General features: G+C 37.9%; 2 protein-coding genes across 3 annotated transcripts in view; one reads left to right on the top strand and one right to left on the bottom strand.

Moving 5' to 3' along the window:
- Window positions 1–484: 484 nt before the first annotated feature.
- LOC132101632 (malonyl-CoA decarboxylase, mitochondrial-like) lies at window positions 485–14,001 on the bottom strand. The gene is made up of 5 exons (XM_059506716.1): window positions 13,403–14,001; window positions 6,397–6,509; window positions 6,158–6,314; window positions 5,693–5,845; window positions 485–1,684 (listed from the first exon to the last, which is right to left on the bottom strand). Exons 1-5 carry the CDS (start codon window positions 13,937–13,939, stop codon window positions 1,139–1,141), a joined length of 1,506 nt encoding a protein of 501 aa, XP_059362699.1. The 5' UTR covers window positions 13,940–14,001; the 3' UTR covers window positions 485–1,138.
- Window positions 14,002–18,364: 4,363 nt separating this feature from the next.
- The window catches only part of LOC132101631 (DNA topoisomerase I, mitochondrial-like), a 36,163-nt gene continuing 33,329 nt past the window's right edge, over window positions 18,365–21,198 (top strand). Inside the window, exons 1-3 of one of the 2 annotated variants that reach the window (XM_059506714.1) lie at window positions 18,365–18,594; window positions 18,799–18,880; window positions 19,702–19,783. In XM_059506714.1, coding sequence (XP_059362697.1) covers window positions 18,801–18,880; window positions 19,702–19,783 — 162 coding nt within the window. In that variant the 5' untranslated portion in view covers window positions 18,365–18,594; window positions 18,799–18,800. The remainder of the gene's footprint in view (window positions 18,595–18,798; window positions 18,881–19,701; window positions 19,784–21,198) is intronic. The other variant, XM_059506715.1, reaches the window with a different exon arrangement.

Raw genomic sequence — 21,198 nt, 5'->3', positions numbered from 1 at the left:
CGCTGAGAAGGCAAAGACATGACAGAGGCTGATAGATTCGTCCCGCTTCATTACCCCCAGTCTTTCAGAGTGTAGCATAAGTCTACATCAAAATCAGCAACTGGCTAATCAAACAGAGGCTCAAGCGCTGCTGAAAAGGACTGAGAAAAATAGATTCATTTTGAAGATTATCCTTTTCTTGATTGAAATTAGTGGAGATTTGGAACACCTCAAAAAAAATAAGTGAAATCTCATTGTAACATCACCAAGCAGCATGCTGGGTAATCATAGTAAACGTCATAAAAGGATAGTTCAATTAAAATGAATATTCGGTCATCATTTACTCACCCTCATGCCAAACTGTATGTTGTTTTATACATATATTATGTTGTTTTATAGTTGAATTGTATATATTTAATCGTTTTTACATAGTTATCAGAACCGAAAAACCCTCTATCCATAAGGCAAAATAATGGCGAGAAAATCTTCTGTCTAGTTCTGCCAAAAACATACAATACAAAGAGTGTCTTGATTTCTTAACAACAAATGCCATTTCATGAGCAAATGACTCGTAAGGACCATTTCTTTTTAAAGTCAAACCTTAGGTTGGGCGTCAATAGCATTTGTTCTCACATGTAATGACATCAAACCTGTGTGCTACTGCTAAATATTCATAAGTGATGTGCATGAACAATTTGAGAACAAATAATTATTTAAATTTAACTTTATTCTTTACAAAAAGTTGTATGGCTTCACAGAGTTTAATGGATAAATATGGACAATTTTAATAATGTTTAATCTATGACATTATGTTGTCATTGTGAACAGCTGCTGCATGAAAAAGCTGCAGGACAATTGTCTGAGGAAGAAAGAAAGTCATACAGGTTTGGAACAACTTGAGGGTTTGTATATGAAGCCAAAATTTTCATTTTGGGGTGAACTATCCCTTTAGAATTAGATTTATTGGATTATTATCTTTCAGAAAGGCAGAGTACAACTGTCCATCTCTGAATAAACAATGAAATATGACTTGCTGGTTTCAGTTGTAGATCCATATGGGGCTCATTTAAATCTTCATTGTGTTTGTCCACCCTGTGCAGATCAGAGTCAAAAATGATAACAATGAATTTGAGTTCCAGCACAGAGCTAGAGATTTGACTCAGAGTTTACTGTTCTTCTGGAACTGCGACACCAGTCCCATCACCTGCTCCGAAGCCTTGATGACTTTATTCTGCAGGTAGGCGGCGCTGTTAGTGCTGGTCTCTTGTAAAAAGTAGCGATAATTAACCATTATGCCGCAAGAGTTGGCCATCCCTCGTGGGCTTGTGTCAGCTTGCCAGTTCAGCCTCCACATAGTGGCGCCGTTCTGAAGATGGAAGTTGGCCACAGGGTTTAGGGCGTAGCCCCGCCGTTTCTCTCCATACAGATACCAGGCACAGAGCCGCATTAGCGCAGGTTCCAGAGCGCGGACCAGGCGGTCGGAGCGGATCCACTCGCTGGTGCTGATGAGCCTGCGCAGGGCCTCCAGAGCTGGGGTACCGGGGACGGCTCCCGTCACATCCTCCACCTCCCTCCACTCCTGCTCAGACAGGAGCTCTATGGCACGGCCCTCCTTCTTGTGCTGTCCGAGAGCCCCTTGTAGCCATAAGGAGAAGCCGGGGATGGGAGACAGACTGGAGAACTGGGCCATGTGAGGAAATTCACTCTGCACAGAAAGGTGAAGACAGACAGTTAACGCAAGGAGTGTCTCTATTCATGGACATATGAGTCTTTTGAGTTGATTAATGAGCAATGACTCTTATGAACTGACTCTTTTAATGAACAACTCAAAAACACTCGACCTCATGAATCACAGGTTATGAATCACATACACACATTGCTGACTATTTGTGTGTAAACTGTGATATTTGTATATAAAATATCTATATCCGCTCTCCTTACTCTTTTTTTCTCTTTATTTTTTTTATCCTCCATCCACACTAATTTAAAAACCATGTTGAACAAGTGCACTGTGTCTCTTTCTCGGCCCCCACAAGGACATAGACACACTCATTTCTCTCCCTCTTCTGCCAACATTCAACAAGAAGAAAGCACTGAACAAACCAAACGTGTCAGACTGGCCCCGGAGGAGCAGAGATTTTAAGTCCTGCACACTTCCCTCTCGCTCTCATTCTTTGCCATGCATCACTCCTTCAGATGGGCAGGAGTGAAGGAAGATTAAGCATGTCCAAGGATCACTTTTCATTCATCAACTCAATTTACTGTAAAACATCAGTCAGCAGGTTTAAAGCTACAGAGAGCAAGGACGAGAGAGAATGAAGAGTAAGGACAAGAAGAGAGTGAATATAAGATAGAAAGCAAGTGCAAAAGAGCCCCATGAGGATTCTGCTCTAAAACAAGCAAACCCTCCTTCTCCTAAATCACACCGTGACCTTTCTCCACCTCTTTTCTTCTGTCGATCATCCATCCATCACGCCAATCATCCCCTTGTGGCATGGTGAGTCACCTTTACTCTTTCTTCAGCAGAAGGATGAGCTCCAGCTCTCACAGGTACTTTATACTTTCTTTCAAACTACATAAACTCAACTAATATTCTCAAGTTTTATACGCAGCTTTAAATTTCTCACACAGATTTAATACAAAGTTGATAAACTTAGCATGCAAGTAATCACATATGAAACTGTGTGGCTTGTTCTTCAGAAAATGTAAAAGGCTATTTATAACAGTAGTAACAAACTTAGTACCTAGAGCAACAATGGTGTTTTACTGGAAACTATGGTTACCATGGAACATTTTTGTTAGGATCGTATGGACATTTATGGACTAAGATGGAGAGAATTTGTTTTGAAGAAAAACAAGTCAGCTGCGTTTGCACACACACTTCAAAAACTAATTCAAATACAAACCCGAAGCATCAACATGCACAATTTGCATGAAATAATATCTATCGAGTGTCCATTTCCACTCAAATGATGCCTTCAATCTCTCATCTGGGTAAATCAGCTCTCTGATAACCGCAGCCCTTCGCAGAGAGCTCTTTACTAGGGTTAACCTCTATTACACAAACAGCCATCCAGCACTTTGTTTCACCAACATTCCCGCCGAAGCAAAACTCATCTGAATCTATAAAGCTGAGTGCCTCTCGTTTCTTTTCCATTTAATTTCGCCTTCATCTAGTAAAGAGGCAGGAGCTCTGTGACATGCCATGTGTCCCTCCATCTTCATGTTATTGAGGGTGACAGCTGAAATTTTATTCGTTTTCCTGCTTTTTTTCAGTCTCTTCCTGCTCAGAAATGTGCTAAAGTACAATGCCTGGTGCTAGGTGATGCTTTGGGACAAATATATTAATGGTATTGCAGTCTTTAGATTCAATTACTATTTTGTAAAGAGTTAATTATAAAATACCAATGAATTAATTAAACTGTGTATTTGTTTTTTAATGCATATTAAGGGAAAAATGACTTTGGTTTGACACGCCATATCACAAAAGTAAGGGAAAATAGACAAAAATTTTCATATACATAATTCTAATTGATTATACATAGTGAATTTGATATAAATAAAACTTCAATTAAAACATTTTTTATTTAAATTTGTGTTTAATTTTTATGTCGAAATATATATATATATATATGAATTTTATATATATGAAATTCATATATATCATTATATCATATATATTCATATTTTCATATATATGAAATCTTCCATTTATGTCTAAAATTTTAGAAAAAGTTGTGTCTGCTCAATTGAGCACCTTCCTGCATAAAAATGATCTGTATGAAGAATTTCAGTCAGGTTTTAGGCCCCACCATAGCACAGAAACTGCACTTGTTAAAATTACAAATGACCTGCTTCTTGCGTCAGATCAAGGCTGCATCTCATTTCTAGTCTTACTTGATCTTAGTGCTGCGTTCGACACCATAGATCATGACATACTCATAGATCGATTACAAAACTATACAGGTATTCAAGGGCAGGCTCTAAGATGGTTTAGATCCTACCTGTCCGATCGCTACCATTTTGTTTACTTAAATGGGGTGTCATCTCATTTATCATCAGTAAAATATGGAGTGCCACAAGGATCCGTCCTAGGTCCCCTTCTATTTTCAATATACATGTTGCCCCTTGGTAATATTATTAGAAAATACGGAATAAGCTTCCACTGTTATGCTGATGATACTCAGCTATATATTTCAACGAGACCAGATGAAACTTCCCAATTATCTAAGCTAACAGAGTGTGTTAAAAATGTAAAAGATTGGATGACAAATAATTTTCTCCAATTAAATTCAGATAAGACAGAGATATTAATTATTGGACCAAAAAACACCACACAGAATCTTGTAGATTACAATCTGCAACTAGACGGATGTACTGTTACTTCCTCTACAGTCAGATTACAAAAACTGCATTCTTCCATCTTAGAAACATTGCCAAGCTACGAAACATGTTATCTGTTTCTGATGCAGAAAAGCTAGTTCATGCATTCATGACCTCTAGACTGGACTATTGTAATGCACTTCTAGGTGGTTGTCCTGCTTCGTCAATAAACAAGCTACAGGTAGTCCAAAATGCAGCAGCTAGAGTCCTTACCAGGTCAAGAAAATATGATCATATTACCCCAATTTTACAGTCTCTGCACTGGCTACCTATTAAGTTCCGTATCTGTTACAAATTATCATTACTTACCTATAAGGCCCTAAATGGTTTAGCTCCTGCGTACCTAACTAGCCTTCTACCACGCTACAACCCATCACGCACCCTAAGGTCACAAAACGCTGGACTTTTGGTAGTTCCTAGGATAGCAAAGTCCACTAAAGGAGGTAGAGCTTTTTCACATTTGGCTCCCAAACTCTGGAATAGCCTTCCTGATAATGTTCGGGGTTCAGACACACTCTCTCTGTTTAAATCTAGATTAAAAACGCATCTCTTTCGCCAAGCATTCGAATAATGTATCTCTTAAATTGTGAGTGTAGTTGCATCTGCATTTTTATTCTTTAGCTTGGGTTAAACTAATTTTACTTTGTTGGATCAGCAGCTATGCTAATGATGTCTCTATCTTGTTTCTATGTTTTGCCACGGGATTTACATCCCGTGGTAACTAGGATTTACACAAGCTCCAGTCTGGATCCAGAACACCTGAGAAGAGATGATGCTGACCCTCAGAGGACCCCAGATGATCCTAACCTTGAATCAACAAACAGAACTAACAATTATTGCTACATGTGTGACTGCATCATATAATTACTATTAATCAATAATATTGATAGTTCATCATCTAGCTGACTACGTCTTGTATTATTATTATTATTTTTAATTTTCTGTAAAGTTGCTTTGTAACGATTTGTATTGTAAAAAGCGCTATACAAATAAACTTGAATTGAATTGAAAATTGAATTGAAATTTGATTAAAATATGATTTCTATTTAAAATAATGTTATTTAAATTTCTGATTACTTTAAATAACAATAATAATTCATTTTAATATAAATATGCAAACACACAAACATTTCTATAATATGCATTACTTTAACTGTTGAATACTTTAAAATATCAAAAAGGCTGAAAATCTTGCTCGACTCTACCATATAAACAGCAGACTGTTTTCAGAGCATTTATTATTTATCTACAGATATTTCACTGCAAAAATTCTTCAAACCGTTCTGATAAATATCACTTTTATGATTCATTTTCTCATTCATTTGCCCACCTGCAGTTCTCGGACCACCCTCTTGATGAGGTAGTTTCCAAGCTCAACCCCCTGCAATCCGGCCTGAGTGGAGGAGATGGAGTAGAAGATGGCTGCATTGATCTTGTTAACATCTTCGTCTGCGTCTAGAGTGGAAAACTCTCTTACAATTCCCTGGGAAAATAAAAGGCACGTGATGAATGAATAAACTCACACAGGATTCACTGGAGGTGTTTCCAGAATCAGGGACCATAGTGAAGAATTCTGTACATTCTAGGCAAAGTGTGCTGTTTTGGAGCATCTTTAGCTCCTGTCTTACACCCCTACTGTCTCCTTACACATTTTTATGATCCTTTCAGGTACTGGTAAGAAGTAATGATGCTTTCTCCCTTCATAACCCAATAATTCATTTACACTCTATTTGACCATCAAGCCATAAATTATTCTTTGCAATGAATACCAAATGTGATTTTCATTTGTATTTACCTGGATATTATTTGATATGTCCTCAGTTAAGGCAACATGCAGCACCACCAGTGGCTCTCCAGGCATGGAGGCATGGGTGAAGGCATAACATCTCCGGTACAGCCCCACTCTGCGTTTGATATCAGTCCAGTTCCGCACAGGATGGACTGCCTCGTACCTGTAGGATCAAACGATAAAAAAAGGCTCAACTGGGAAGACGACTAAAAAGGAAATGTTTATTCATACAAGAGAGATCTTACTGGCTGATCTTCTGAAGGATCTCGCATGGGGACTGCCAAGTGATTCTTTCCAGTCGGAGTAAGCCAACAGAGAACCATTCTGACAGAAGACTCTTCAGAGTGCTGTTCAGATCCTAATAACAAGATATACAAACACAAGAAGATCAGAGTTGAATTAAGTGAGAAGTGAACATGCAGTTTCATCACTGGAATACACGTATAGCATGAAGTCCTGAATTGGATAAAATGGATAATTAAGAAATCACAGTATTGCAAAGAGGTTATTTACATATATTCTTAAACGTGAAGCCACAAAACCAGCATGTTTTTGACCTAAGGGTCAAAGAGAGAGGTTTGCAAATGATCATGCAAAACTAAATCATCATGTGCAAAAAAAAAAATTATAATTCATGTGCAATACCCATCGATTTTCAAGAATCATTCTCAGTACAGCTGCGCTCATAATGGTGCCTAATTATAAAGTGTGCAGCTTCCGTCAAGGGAATTAATATTTCGCAGTCACTTCCACAGATTGTGTGCAGCAATCCCACCAACTCACAGTTGCTGCCTTTTCATCTGTACAGTACAAAACACTTTCCGAGTGGTCTCATTTTCCTCTGTAGCTCTTAGCATCTGTTTATTTGCTCTGGTAGTGTTCTCATTCTCATTAGAGCGCCATACTAGGACGCTGAAAGATTTCTGTGGTAAACACAGTTCCATTTCATCAAAGTGCTGTTGCTCCCCACATGAGATATGGTTCTGCACTCAGATTCCTTTCATAATGGTGATGAGCAACACAACACGCATACAAATATCTGGATCTAGTCGCTGGGGCACTCGCACAAAGCGGTTTTAAAAATTCTACACTAGCCTATCCCACAGATGCATGTGCTTAAAAGAATTACGGGCCTGTCAATCAAACGTCCACACCGGGCATCCGTACATGCTTTGGCTTCATCTATAGGTAGCACACGTAGAAATCTGACCTTATTGTAGCGCTTTCAGCCGTGCCTGCAAGCAAAAAGATCTCGAATTACCATTTCCCGGCACACTTTTGCTTATAAACCCACTCGCTCAGATCAGCATACAGAAATGTGTCGCTAAGTGATGCATTTGTATGTAGAAAATAACCAAGGGGTGTCAGGGTAAAGGTTCCCAATAGCAGCAAAACAATCTAACAAAGTTGAGATTGTAGCGCTGCCTGAAAACAGGATGGCTGTTCAAGGAAAGCAGACCATCAGGGACTCAACTGGAAATGTAGTCTGTGGCATTTTGCTTTTCTGTCTATCTCAGCTTTACTCGGAGTGCAATCCACAGCTGCTGGCCGCCCCAGCAGTCACCGTTCCACTTAACTTTAAACTCATCAAATCCTCTCTGGGTTGGGAAATTACTTCTAAGCATTTATTCGGTGTTCTACCTTCAAATGCAGGGCAGCCGAAAGCATTTGAAATTCTTCACCCAAAAGAGTTTTGTATTTGCTTACACGGCTGAATTTACTCTAGGGCCAAGTGTACATAAGTGGAATCCAACTTTGATATGTGCCATCGCACCGCAGGCCACAACTTTCAAAAGCGCTGCCATGTTTGGGCCGCTTTATTTATTTTCTTATGTGCATAAGGGAAAAGAAGATATCGAACTCGCGGTAAACTATAACTCGCGTCAAGGCAGATGCATAGATCACAAATTATTAATCCAACCAAGATGCTAGAAAAAACCTTTGCCACGCTGAAATTTAAAAGGCCAGAGAACATTCACTCGGTGGAAATAGAGTGCAGAATCTGCTTTGCACAAAAGGAGCAAGAATGTCAATGACTGCACCTGAACAGAACCTGAAAGTGGCCTTTTGACATTCTCTGATTTTACTGACGTAAACGAAAGGTGGAGAAGGCAGGGGCAAACAGAAGAAATCTGACATTAAAACAATTTTCACCTGTACACACTGTACATAAAATTAAAGCCTGTTTTACACAGTGAGCATTTGAGAAATTGTAGCTTTGTAAGTTATGCTGTGAAAAAAACACAAAGATGGTTTAAGGGAATTGACAGCCTCTCACTCAAAAATGACCCACAAAATCACACATATTTTGAAACAAAAATGTTTATTTTGGATGCGATTAATGGTTTGACAGCACTTTTATATATATATATATAAAAGTGCTGTCAAACCATTAATCACAATTAATTGCATCCAAAATAAACATTTTTGTTGCAAAATATGTGTGATTTTATGGGTCATTTTTGAGCGAGAGGCTGTCAGATTCAATAATCTATGCTAAGCTAAGCTAAGCTAAAAGTGCTACCGCCAAACCCGGGGATCGGCTGAATGAAAATTTGCCTATTTTCAAAAAAGTGGAGTGTTCCTATAATATTTTAGTCACTTTATTTAAACTATATTTTATTTATTTTGTTTAGTTGCATATATATCTAAAGGTCACTAAAATATGTATATGCAAAACACAGTGTAATCACTTTAAAAATATTACAGCATCAAATGTATATAGATATTGCAAAAGAATTTTGGTACAATGCTACTTCAAAATGACTTTTTAAAAATATTTCCGAGATCAGATCTCTCCTGCTATATAACATAAACCTCTAATGTAAATCTCAAAACTAATGAACTGAGGAAATGTAAATGTCTTAAGGCACCCATGAGTGTAACTTTTGATCATTCATTCTGGAGAGGACATGTCAGTATAGTCCTCCTAAATTTGCTCTGTGAAAACCACTGCAAGCAGCTTGCTGACTGTCCAATACAATGCAGACTTAGAGGAGTTCTGCTGGGCACCTGTTCGAGTCCAGACAGACTATGTCGGTTTATCGATTACATACCAAGAAATGCACCTGGTCAGAGATTTGAACTGACATTTCTTTGGGATCCTGATAATTCTGTTCAAGAGAGTTTGGGATGTGTGATTTAATTTTACTGCAAAGCTCAGCATCTTAGCTGTTCTCTGTCTTGACCGATTATTGTCATTTTAACACATTTTGTTCTTCAGCACTTTGCTAGGAGGTGAGCTAAATCAGTTCAGGTGCTAGTTCACAGTTTATGGTTTTCAGATCCAGTTTCCACTCTCTCTGTCTGTGAAACAGAGGTGTGGTAGTCACTTATAATACTAACACAAGGTGCACAGATGATAAAAGCTTTTTTTTTTTTCTTTACACCAATCTTGAGAAGTTCATGCATCTATCACCTTCATTTCTAAAATGTATGTTTTAATTTAGCATTACATGACTTGCTCACCAATGTTCCTCTGCAGTTTTATCAGAGTCCACACAGCTGATAAAAACATCACAATAATCCACAAGCAACCCACAGGACTACAGTCCATCAATTAATGTCTTGTGAAGTGTAAAGCTTATGGATTATCGGCTGGTATTTTGGCCAGAAGTGACAGTTGAACACCAAATGATGGATTTGTTTCTCACAAACACACAGCTTTTCACTTCACAAGGTGCTGTTAATTGATGGACTAAAGTCGTGTGGATTACTTCTTGATTATTATGATGTTTTTATCAGGTGTGTGAACTCTCCTTTTGACGGCACCCATTCACTGCAGAGGATGCTAGTTCATGCATTCATGACCTCTAGACTGGACTGTTGTAATGCACTGCTAGGTGATTGTCCTGCATCCTCAATAAACAATCTACAGGTAGTCCAAAATGCAGCAGCTAGAGTCCTTACCAGGTCAAGAAAAATATGATCATATTACCCCAATTTTACAGTCTCTGCACTGGCTACCTATTAAGTTCTGTATCAGTTACAAAATATTATTACTTACCTATAAGGCCCTAAATGGATTAGCTCCTTCATACCTAACTAGTCTTCTTCCACGCTACAATCAATCATGCTCCCTAAACTCTGGACTTTTGGTAGTACCTAGGATAGCAAAGTCCTCTAAAGGAGGTAGAGTTTTGTCACATTTGGCTCCCAAACTCTGGAATAGCCTTCCTGATAATGTTCGGGGTTCAGACACACTCTCTCGGTTTAAATCTAGATTAAAAACGCATCTCTTTGGCCAATCATTAAAAAAATGCATCTTCAAATCTTGTACTGCAGTTATATCTGATCAAATGCACATTATTATTTCTTAGCTTGGGATGAACAAATCATTTTTGCTTGATTGGAACAGCAGCTATGCTAATTATGTCTGCATTTGTTTCTCTGTTTCTGCCTAACTAGGATTTACACAAGCTTCAGTCTGGATCCAAAACACCTGAGAAGAGATGATGCCAACCCCTCGGAGGAAATCAGATAATGCCAACTCTGAAACAACATAAACAACCAAATTTTGCAAAGTTTGATTGCAACATATAATCATTGCTGTTACCATACCGTGTTACAGTACAATTCTGCCATATGTACATCAATTTGACATAGTGACCACTGATAAGCAACTACAAAATACATTGTAGAAACTTAATTTTGTGTAAAGCTGCTTTGCAACAAAAAACGCTATACAAATAAACTTGAATTTGAATTAAATTTCTCCAAATCTAAAGAAACAAACTCTTATACATTGTGAATGGCCTGAGGGCACGTAGATATTCCTTTAATGTTAATATATTCCTATTTGTTCATTTGAAGTATTGAGAATGTTCAAGAAATTCAATGTTCATGTATACTAATTGCTGTCAAATTAGTTTTTCCCCTCTGTTTTTAATACCATTACTGCAATTAAAAAAAAGAAAAAGAAAGATAAAATACACTTGGCAACATCACTTCATTCCAGTCCATAAACAAGTAATATCCTGTAATTTCTAAACAAATTTCACAGAAATGTGCGATGTTCACAGGACAATTTGCAAAGCATGTCTGTCTGAGCATGCAACAGTAACTAATCTTAGCAACGGGTCAACTGATGGACAGTTCGATTTTGGGTAACCGAAAACGATCTTACACTGAAACTGGCTGCTATTTTAGCCCACTGTCACTAGCTCATAGACATATTAATGACACTGAATCTGATTGGATGGCGGTGTCCCAGACGGTCTCTCTGAAGCATACCTGTACCTTAGGGATATGGTGTTATGCAATATTATTATGGAGAGCGAGAAGCACAGGATGCTACTGCTGAGAGCTGAGCTAACACTCACTAACAGGTAAAAAGGCTTTTAAATAAAGTGCAGAATACATGATGATCATGTGACCAAATTATTGCTTGGTTGAATCTCAACTTGACATCAATGGTGCTTTCAGAATGGATCCAGCTTTCACTGATTGTTTCCCACTCTGCAAATTCAAGTTACAACCTTTTAAATTAAATGTTATTAGGTAATTCTTTATAATGTCCATTCTGTGTAGAGTTAATAATATTCTGAATAGCAATCTACCATATTAATTTTATTATTTCTGCAGTATATAAAGCAATTAATGAACACCACTTACAAAACTAAACAAGCACATAATAGTGTAAGCTCATAAGGCAACAATAAAACATAATTGTTCTTGCATATGGGTACTGTTTGTAGAAGGACTGATAAAGTATTTTTTATAATATTTTTACATCTTCGAAAAAACTTTTTTTGTTGTTTTTTTTTTTTTTACAAATGTACATAAAGTTTTTTTTCCTCAATCCACCTGTTCAAGTCCACAGTAAATGCTGAGTTTGAAATCTCATTACTAAAACAGCAGATCAGATCATCCCTGCTGCCATGAAGATTCTGCTGAACGGAATTCAAACCAGGTAAATGTGTAAAATAGATCTGAAAGCATATTCAAATTGACCGAAATATAACTTGCAAAGGCATGCGTTTCGTTTTGAGAATGGCAAGCATTCTAGTTCAGCATGTATAAAAAATGGCTTAAAAATTCTTAAAGGCTTAAGTCTCAAAAAAATTTATTAAAATACATTTTAAAAAATAATTTATCTTGTTTAATAGATGAAAAAAAATTATAGTAGTTTGACCAAATTTAGAGGAGCTATAACAGGAATGAAATGTGAGGCACTGTAGATTTTGTGTGCACTACAGACATGTTTCCATGACGTCATGCCTTAAATTAAAATGTCATGCCATAAATTCAAATGTATATTTGGCACCAAAACATTACAAAATATGTCACAGCTGAAGCCTGTGACGTTCACCAATGTGGGACAAAGGTCGTCTGGCTGCAAACACATCCAGTCATGCGAAATCAGAGACCACCAGGATCTAAAGTAGGGGAAAGGGCACATCACAAGTTTGCATGCCATGTCATAACCAAAGCCAATGTTGGGAATGCAGTAGTCACTTAAACCACTGGAAAAGCCAGGAGGTCATTCCATGACATCAGCACCTACACATTGTTCATTACAAATATAATACTGATGTTTCTACAAATATCATATTTTCAATAATCAGTTAATTACTTTACAAAATCAGGGAGCCAGAGTTTAATCAAGAGTTAGAAGGTTTATGATGGTAAACAGGGTTGACACTAGGTATGCAACTCTTTTAAATATGCTCACTAAAATATAAACATTTGTTGAATGTTTTATTTTTTATTAGTATGTTTAATCATAATTCCACAGAATTATAATTAAGGTAATCATCTCACAATTCTGACTTTTTCTTCCAATTCTGAGAAAAAAAGCAATTATATATATATATATATATATAGCAAGATTATATATAGAATCAAAATTTTTGTTTTATGAGTCTGCATCTTGCAATATAGTTTTTTTGTCTGCCAATAGAATAAAAAATTAAAAAGTAATTGCAACATATCATACAATTTTGTCTTTTTCCTTGCAATTGCGAATTTATATCAAACAATGTAGGTGTTTCCTCTCAGAACTGCGATTTCATAGTTTGCTATTCTGAGGGTAGTAATAAATAAATAAACCAATAAAAAGCCTGAATAGTGGGATATTAAAGCAAAAGTTGGAAACATGTCTGGTAAAAAGAATAGATAGATAGATAGATAGATAGATAGATAGATAGATAGATAGATAGATAGATAGATAGATAGATAGATAGATAGTAGAGATATAGCAATAGAATATAGCAGAGCTATGGCAGTAGCAATAAAATAATGTGTATTTACCCTCATATGCGGGCTGTCACTAATTTTTATCTCGATGAGATCTGCCCTGAAGTCCACCAGAAACTTCACCCCGCCCTGAACCTTGCTGATGTGCGAGAGCAGCTGTCGGTAGCGGGGTGTTAGACTGTACCGTAACCTGTCCTCCACCTGCAGGATGGTGGCCACTTCGCGCCCCTGAGTGTCCAGCAACTTCGCAGCCAGATCCGACGCCCATCTGTGATCTACCCCGAAATCATAAGACAGCTTCTGGAGAAACTCCAGCTTTTGCTCTTTCTCTAAACTCTTGTAGAAGTGCATGAACTCCAGACTGTTGGATTCAGGTGGAGGCGGAGATTTGTCTCTCATCTCATAGGTGGGCAATGGGGCCACTGTCTTTCTCAGGATCTCCTCCATGCTGTTGTGCACTGCGATGGAAGTACATAGATACATGTTTCTTAACTCCAACACTCTGAGTCCTTGGGCCGTTTTTAACACTGCTCTGTGTCGATAAGACTTAAGCAAAGAGTGCGCGGCTGTACATAAGTGGAAAGATGCCATTGCGCACCTGACAAATAAGCACCAAAATAAACCTTGTATATAGTGTTGCAATTCACATCCACTTCCGGGTTCTCTTAAAGGAACCGCGCACACTTGTGTCCAATGCATGACATCACGGAACACTCAAATGTATGGAGTAAGCTTTTAAAAAGATATTATAAAAAATAATATAGTAATATATTGGGATATTTAAACGGTAAGGAAGGGTAGATGCCTTAGTAAAAGTATTTTAGTAAAAGAAAAAAGGTATACAAAATGTTTATGTATAAACAAACAAATTAATTCATTCATTCTATGCAATCTATCAATGTATGCAATTATATGTAAAGTCATACCACTGCATGATTATACAACTAGATATTAGATAACAAGATATAAAAAAATAATAGATGTGCTGGTTTCTCTGATGCAATTTTATGCAAAATAGTTTATATTTAATTACTTAATTCCGTTTGCATATCCAGAAAACGTGTGTAAACAATTGTCCTATTGCATTGTGATTAAACAACTGGTGAATATGATGATATCATAGTTTGGTTTTGGGAGTCCCCAAAAATTAAGGATGGCTGAAGCGAAACAGTCGTTCCGAAGCTTTGCGAGATCCCGAAGCGCAGATGTGTCGAAACACTGATCCGAAGCGTGATTCGAAACACCCATGTCACGTGACTATGACCAAACGAAGCCTCGAAGTGTTTCACTAATTGTTTCATCAGGTGTGGTCCGCCGAATCAGCGTTTGATTGGAACGGTCGGGAACAGACCACACAATCGCACATCTGTATAAAAGTGAAATAAACGCATTTTGACCTCGTGGGTTTTTGTGAGAGGAGTTTGACTTTGAGATAGCGGATTTTTGGTGATATAGTGACATAGTGCGATTTGATTAGTTATAGGCAATTTAGACTTACATTTAAATTTACACAACACATTGACTGAGAGGCTAGAGACAGACAGAGTATACATATAGTGACACATTAATAGATACATAGATATAAATATATATAGACAGCTAGATTAATAGATAGATACATATATAGATAGATTACAGATACATATATAAATACATATATTATAGATAGATACATATATAGATAGATTATAGATACATATATAAATACATATATTATAGATAGATACATATATAGATACATAGATTATAGATACATATCTAGATACATAGATCGATTCATATATAGATAGATAGATTTGGATAGATAGATAAAATGGAAGCTCCCCAGAAGAGATGCCGTACATCTGTGGTGTGGGAGCATTTCCATTTAGAAACCCCAAATAAAGTGAGATGTGTGTATTGTGATCGGCAGCTAGCCTACTGCAACAATACATCATCCATGATGCGCCATTTGAGGAGCACTCATCCTGCCATTTTGCAGGGTGCAGAGGATGGCATTCCCCCTGTACCTAGGCCTGCTACTGACACTGCTGGGCCATCTAAGCAAGGTATGCATTGTTTGGGATATAATTATAATTGAAATATAATTACAACCTTTTGGGACACTGTTTATAAAGTTTATAAGTTATATAAAGCACTGATTATAAACACTGGAAGGTTTCCAAATAATGAACCAGTAGGCTATACTTTTAATAGATGTGCACTAATTGAAGCTGTATTTTTCCAATGTATTTGTCTGAAAGTATGTTTTGTCTTCTCTTTTAAAAGTCAGACAGAGGGAATTGGATGAGGCTCTTATAAACATGGTGGTGAAGGATCTGCAACCCTTCACCATCGTGGACGATGAGGGATTCAGGGCATTTGTGAACAAGCTTGATCCAAGCTATGTCCTCCCATCCCGGAAGGTGCTTAAAATAATGGTCAGCGAAAAGTACAACAAAGCCAAGGAGAAGACAATGGAGGACCTACAAAAGGCCGAATTTGTTAGCCTTACAGCTGACATGTGGTCCTCCATTAATATGGATGGATATCTTGGTGTGACTTGCCATTACATAACACCAGAGGCAAAAATGGCAACTGTTGTACTGGGTGTAAGGAGGTTTTACCAAACCCACACAGCCCAGCATCTCATGGAGGCTAAAGCCTTGTTAATGGCTGAGTGGGGAATAACCTCCAAAGTTCAGTGCATGGTGACTGACAATGCATCTAACATGATCCTAAGTGCCCAGCTACTCCACCTTCGCCATGTCCCATGTTTTGCTCATACTTTAAATTTGATTGTGAAAAAGGCACTAGATCAAACCCCAGTCATCAATGAAATACGCCAGAAGGCCAGAAAGATAGTGGGGTTGTTCAGATCCAGCTGTAAAGCAAAGGACAAGCTTGTGGAGATGCAGAGCTTGATGGGAAGACCAACTCTGAAACTGATACAGGAGGTTGACACGAGATGGAACAGCACATTTGACATGCTACAGCGCTTGTATGACCAACGTGAACCAGTGGCTGCTGAACTTTCCAACTTAAACAATGATACTGTTCCCCTGACAAGTATTGATTATGACATTATTGAACAATCATTGTCAATACTGCAACCATTCAAACTCGCAACAACAGAGATGTCAGAGGAAAAGAGAGTGTCTGCTTCAAAGCTTATACCACTGTACAGGATGTTGCAGCACAAGCTTGCACAGAAAAAAGGAAATGCAACGCAGGAATCAACTGTTCAATTAGGTAGGCCACAATGACCATACTACCCATGTGATTGGCCATAACTGTCATATTATTGTCATTATTATAAATATGTGTTTCTCCTGTTTTGGCTCATAGGCTCACATCTGCAAGAAGGTCTGCATTCCAGATGTGGAGGTTATGAGAGTTTTAGAGCCTTGGCACTGGCTACACTGCTGGACCCAAGGTTCAAAAATGTGGCATTTGGAAATGCTGCCAAAGCCCAGGAAGCTGAAAAGCATATCACACTGGAGTGTGCTTCACTGATGCGTTCAAACACAAATCCTGGTGAGCAGTTTCAGTCTGTGTTATGTTATGTAATCTGAATCATGTAATATAATATATCCTTCATATATGCCGTCAGTTTAGGATTTGTTACTAATTGCTGTTTTCATTTTTATTCAGACCCAGAAATGTCAACATCACACCCATCATCATCACCATCACCATCAACACCAGTAGAAACACAGGACAGTTTATGGGAACTTTTTGATACTCGCATCCATCAAACCAAGATGATACACAATGCTACAGCTGATGCCACAGTGGAAGTGAAAAAATACATCAACGATGCGTATTTGCCCAGAACTCATGATCCACTAACTTACTGGAAAGAGAGAGCAGTAACCTTTGCTCATTTGTATGTCCTTGCAAAAAAATATCTTTGTATGCCAGCAACAAGTGTCCCTTGTGAGAGGATTTTTTCAAAGGCTGGAGAAATTATCTGTAAAAAAAGAAGTAGGCTAAGTCCTTCCACAGCAGATAAATTAATATTTTTGAATAAAAATCTCTAAAAAAAGTGAGACATTGTGGCTTGATTTCTTTTATTAATATTCATTTTTCATGACCAAAATAACATTATGCACAGTGAGGAGCCTATAGGTTACAAGCTTCACATATTAGAACATTTTAATAATAAAAAAACAACACATTTTATTAATGGCTCGTCAAGGTTATTTCAGATCAACACCTGCAAGAGACCACTAGGTGTCACCGTTGAGACGGGTGTCGGATTGATTCGAAGCATCGAAACAATATGGCACATTTGGTTCAACTGTTTCATTGGTTCACGAGGCCTCGATTTTGCCATCACTACCAAAAATAGGCTGACATACATGCAAGGTCAACAAACACTTCCATTGTCTCATAATAAACATTTACTTTTACCTTATTTGCTTAAGGGCTTCTAAATGATTTGCTCAAATATAAATTTTTCCAAACCCCTCCTTTGCGTGACGCTAATCTGCAGTGATTGGTCCGATTTGGTCTCATGTCATCATTCATGTAATGCCTGATGCAGAGTTTGTGAGCGCAGTGCTGCTTTGTGTACAGCGTTGCCGGGGAAACAGCTAGTGGCAAAGAACGAATTTGCATTTTCATTCAGACCAACACGAAAAGAAGTGGGTTGGCAATATGCTCATGTTTCATGATGACATCAATATGAGAGAAATATGAGATGAGAGGTCTTAAAATTCATGGGTATCGAATACAGTCATCAGAGACCATAACAAATAATGTTTTAAGACATGTATAACTATATTATAATAATTCTATCATTAAATATTATTTTAATGTTACTGTCAGGAGAAATCTCTCTTTTCTTTCTTCCGTTGGTAGGTTAACTGGTGATCAATCGCTGTTGTTTCAGTGGCAGCAGTGTTAGCAAATCAGAAAACAAAGAGACGGCTCTGTGCCAAAATAAACCAATGGCGTGGGTTTGAGGCGGGAATGTCTTTTTGTCCGACCAATGGGAGTATTTGGGGAAATCTGTTTGGATCGCAATTTTTTTATCAGTTTGGTGTGGCTTGTGGTCTAAACGCGTACGTCAGGTTTTATGCTGTAGAGTCAAATAAATTTCAAACGCACATGCAATTTTAGATTAATATTTGTTGGATCAGAAGGTAATTTTGCAATCACCCGGGAAATATAGCATAAACTGGTCTATAAATTAGCAACACCAAAAACTCTCGTCTGTATCACGCGGATTGATTACAACCGCACAATATACGGATTTGCAGGTATTACATTAATGTTGATTGATTTTATTCCCATTTCAATTGAAATACTCCTGTTTTAGCATTGCTAAATTAATTATTGAATTTATTTTGTGAAGTTTATGATCGGATTAAGATGCCTGATTTGCACAAGAGCTCCTTTCATTGAAATAGGAATTTAATGAATTCTGCAATGAATTCAGTTGAATTGTTGGCATCATCTTTTAGGGATGGCAGAAGAATCTAACTCCGTGAAAGCCGTGGGAAAGGAGTCCAAAGATAATCCAGGCTCAAATGGAGATGCACTTGTGTGAGTAAAGCTGTTAGTGAAATTACAGCACACTATGCATCACAGATAAATGTTGCACTGCGTGTCCAATCACGTCATATCCTCACCACTTGTCAAAATGTACTGTAGGTAAAATAATCCCTTGATTTTGACTGATTTCTATCCAGTAATTGTGCTTTGCTGGCACGCACTATTCAAACTCACACATCACCCCTAATGCTTCTGTAAATTCTGTATATGAGTATACAAGTGAGCTAAATATTTGTTGTTCAACTGAGAATAAGCACGATTTAATAGCAACACAAACAACAGCTGCACATTATTATACACAGCGCTGCACTTTGCAGCAGGAAACGCCTTTCGCGTTACTGCGAGACAAATTGAGCCTCCCAAACAAATGATGTGCACCAGAAATCGTAAATCTAACCAAGTGTGAAGTGAGTGCCAAAGAGCTTGCATTCATTATTCAGTGAGTTGTACTCCGTCTTCTTTATGAATAAGTTATTTTACTTTGATATCTAATGCATTATATTGGCACACTAACGCTGGGGACATCCATCCGTCTCTGGCGTTTGTAATTAATCTGGTGAAAGACTTGGACACCTGTAAGTGTTGCTGACAGCAGCCTGTTGTGACGAGGCCTGCTGGCGGGCTGTCACACACTCCAGTGAAGGGAGAAGTTTATTTGTAAAGTGCTAATATGGATTTGGAACTCTTCAGCTCTAATGGCCTTTTTATGTACCCCCACGTCTCATCCATTCCCACCCCTCCTTCTTTTCTCATTTATGTTTGTCTTTTGTCTCATATTCCTCTCATCATCTTTCCTTTTTGTTTCTCCGCAGAGTAAAGCCCAAGAAAAAGAAAGCAAAGGCCAAAGGCAAGGCGAAGCCTCAGCACGAAGGGACGGAGAAAACACACAGGAAGGTAATTTTTCAATGTCACCATTCATTTTCTTTCGTCGTGCCCCTGGGATTCTCTCTTCAATCCGGCTTAATTAAGAGGCCCTGTTAGCTTTGCTTTAAAGGAATATTATGCAGACATATCATTCAGAGACTGCTTCATACTGTAGGTTACAGAGACCCAAATATAACAAGAAACCGACTGCTGCACAGAGCATAACCTAAAAGCATTTAGTCAGCGAGCAGTCAAGTCTGTGATCGGGATGTCAGATTTGTAGGTTGTGAAAACCTTGATGTAACAGAATAGACTGTTATGCAGAGCGAAGCAAACAGGGCTGTCTTCCCTCATCTCAGAACACAGTTTAAGATATTTTTGATTTAGTCCGAGAGCTTTCTCTCCCTCCATTGAAAATGTATGTACTGTATACTGTCCATGTCTAGAAAGGTAATAAAAACATCATCAAAGTAGTCCATGTGACATCAGAGGGTCAGTTAGAATTTTTTGAAGCATCGAAAATACATTTTGGTCCAAAAATAACAAAAATTACGACTTTATTCAGCATTGTCTTCTCTTCCGGGTCTGTTGTGAGCGTGTTCACAACACTGCAGTGACGCTGCTGACGTATGACGCTGCTGACATGTTATCTTTGTTATTGGGCGCGCCAGAAAACACATCAGCAGCGTCATACGTCAACAGAAGACAATGCTGAATAAAGTCCTAATTTTTGTTATTTTTGGACCAAAATGGATTCTCGATGTTTCAACAAATTCTAACTGACCCTCTGATGTCACATGGACTACTTTGATGATGTTTTTATTACCTCTCTGTACATGGACGTTATACCGTACATACATTTTCAATAGAGGGACAGAAAGCTAAATCTAAAATATCTTAAACTGTGTTCTGAAGTTGAACAGAGGTCTTACGGGTTTGGAACGACATGAGGGTGAGTCATTTATGACATAAATTTCATTTTTGGGTGAACTAACCCTTTAATGCAACCTACGTCCAGCCATGCTGATATTTTTGTAGAGGAATATGATTCTCCTTGACAGCTCTGGGCTCCAGTTTGGCCTCAAGTGATCTGGATGGCTTTCCTTGATAGCAGGTTGTAAGCCATTTATTAGACTTGGCTTCCCTGTGGTGCGTCAAACCCACAAATAGCCCTTCTTTCCCCCTGCACCTTACATTAGCATAATGCGGCTTCTTGAGCTTCTTCATCTTTTTGATATTTCCATGTATTGCCTCTTCTTTATTTATTACCTGCCACCGTAATACAGTGTTTTACGAGTACTTGCACAGTGGAACAAGATCCTTGTCAAGTCGGTATGTAGGTTGCTTGGGACTTATTTTTGATTTTTTTTATTAAATGCTGTTCTTTTGTACTATTTATCAAATAATTCTGAAAAAAACATGCATGCATATATAAACATACATTT

The sequence above is a fragment of the Carassius carassius genome, chromosome 23 (genome assembly GCF_963082965.1).
Source record: "Carassius carassius chromosome 23, fCarCar2.1, whole genome shotgun sequence".
In the NCBI taxonomy this organism is placed as follows: Eukaryota; Metazoa; Chordata; class Actinopteri; order Cypriniformes; family Cyprinidae; genus Carassius; species Carassius carassius.
The sequence above is the reverse complement of the archived record's forward strand: the minus strand, read 5'-3'. Positions and strand labels throughout refer to the sequence as shown.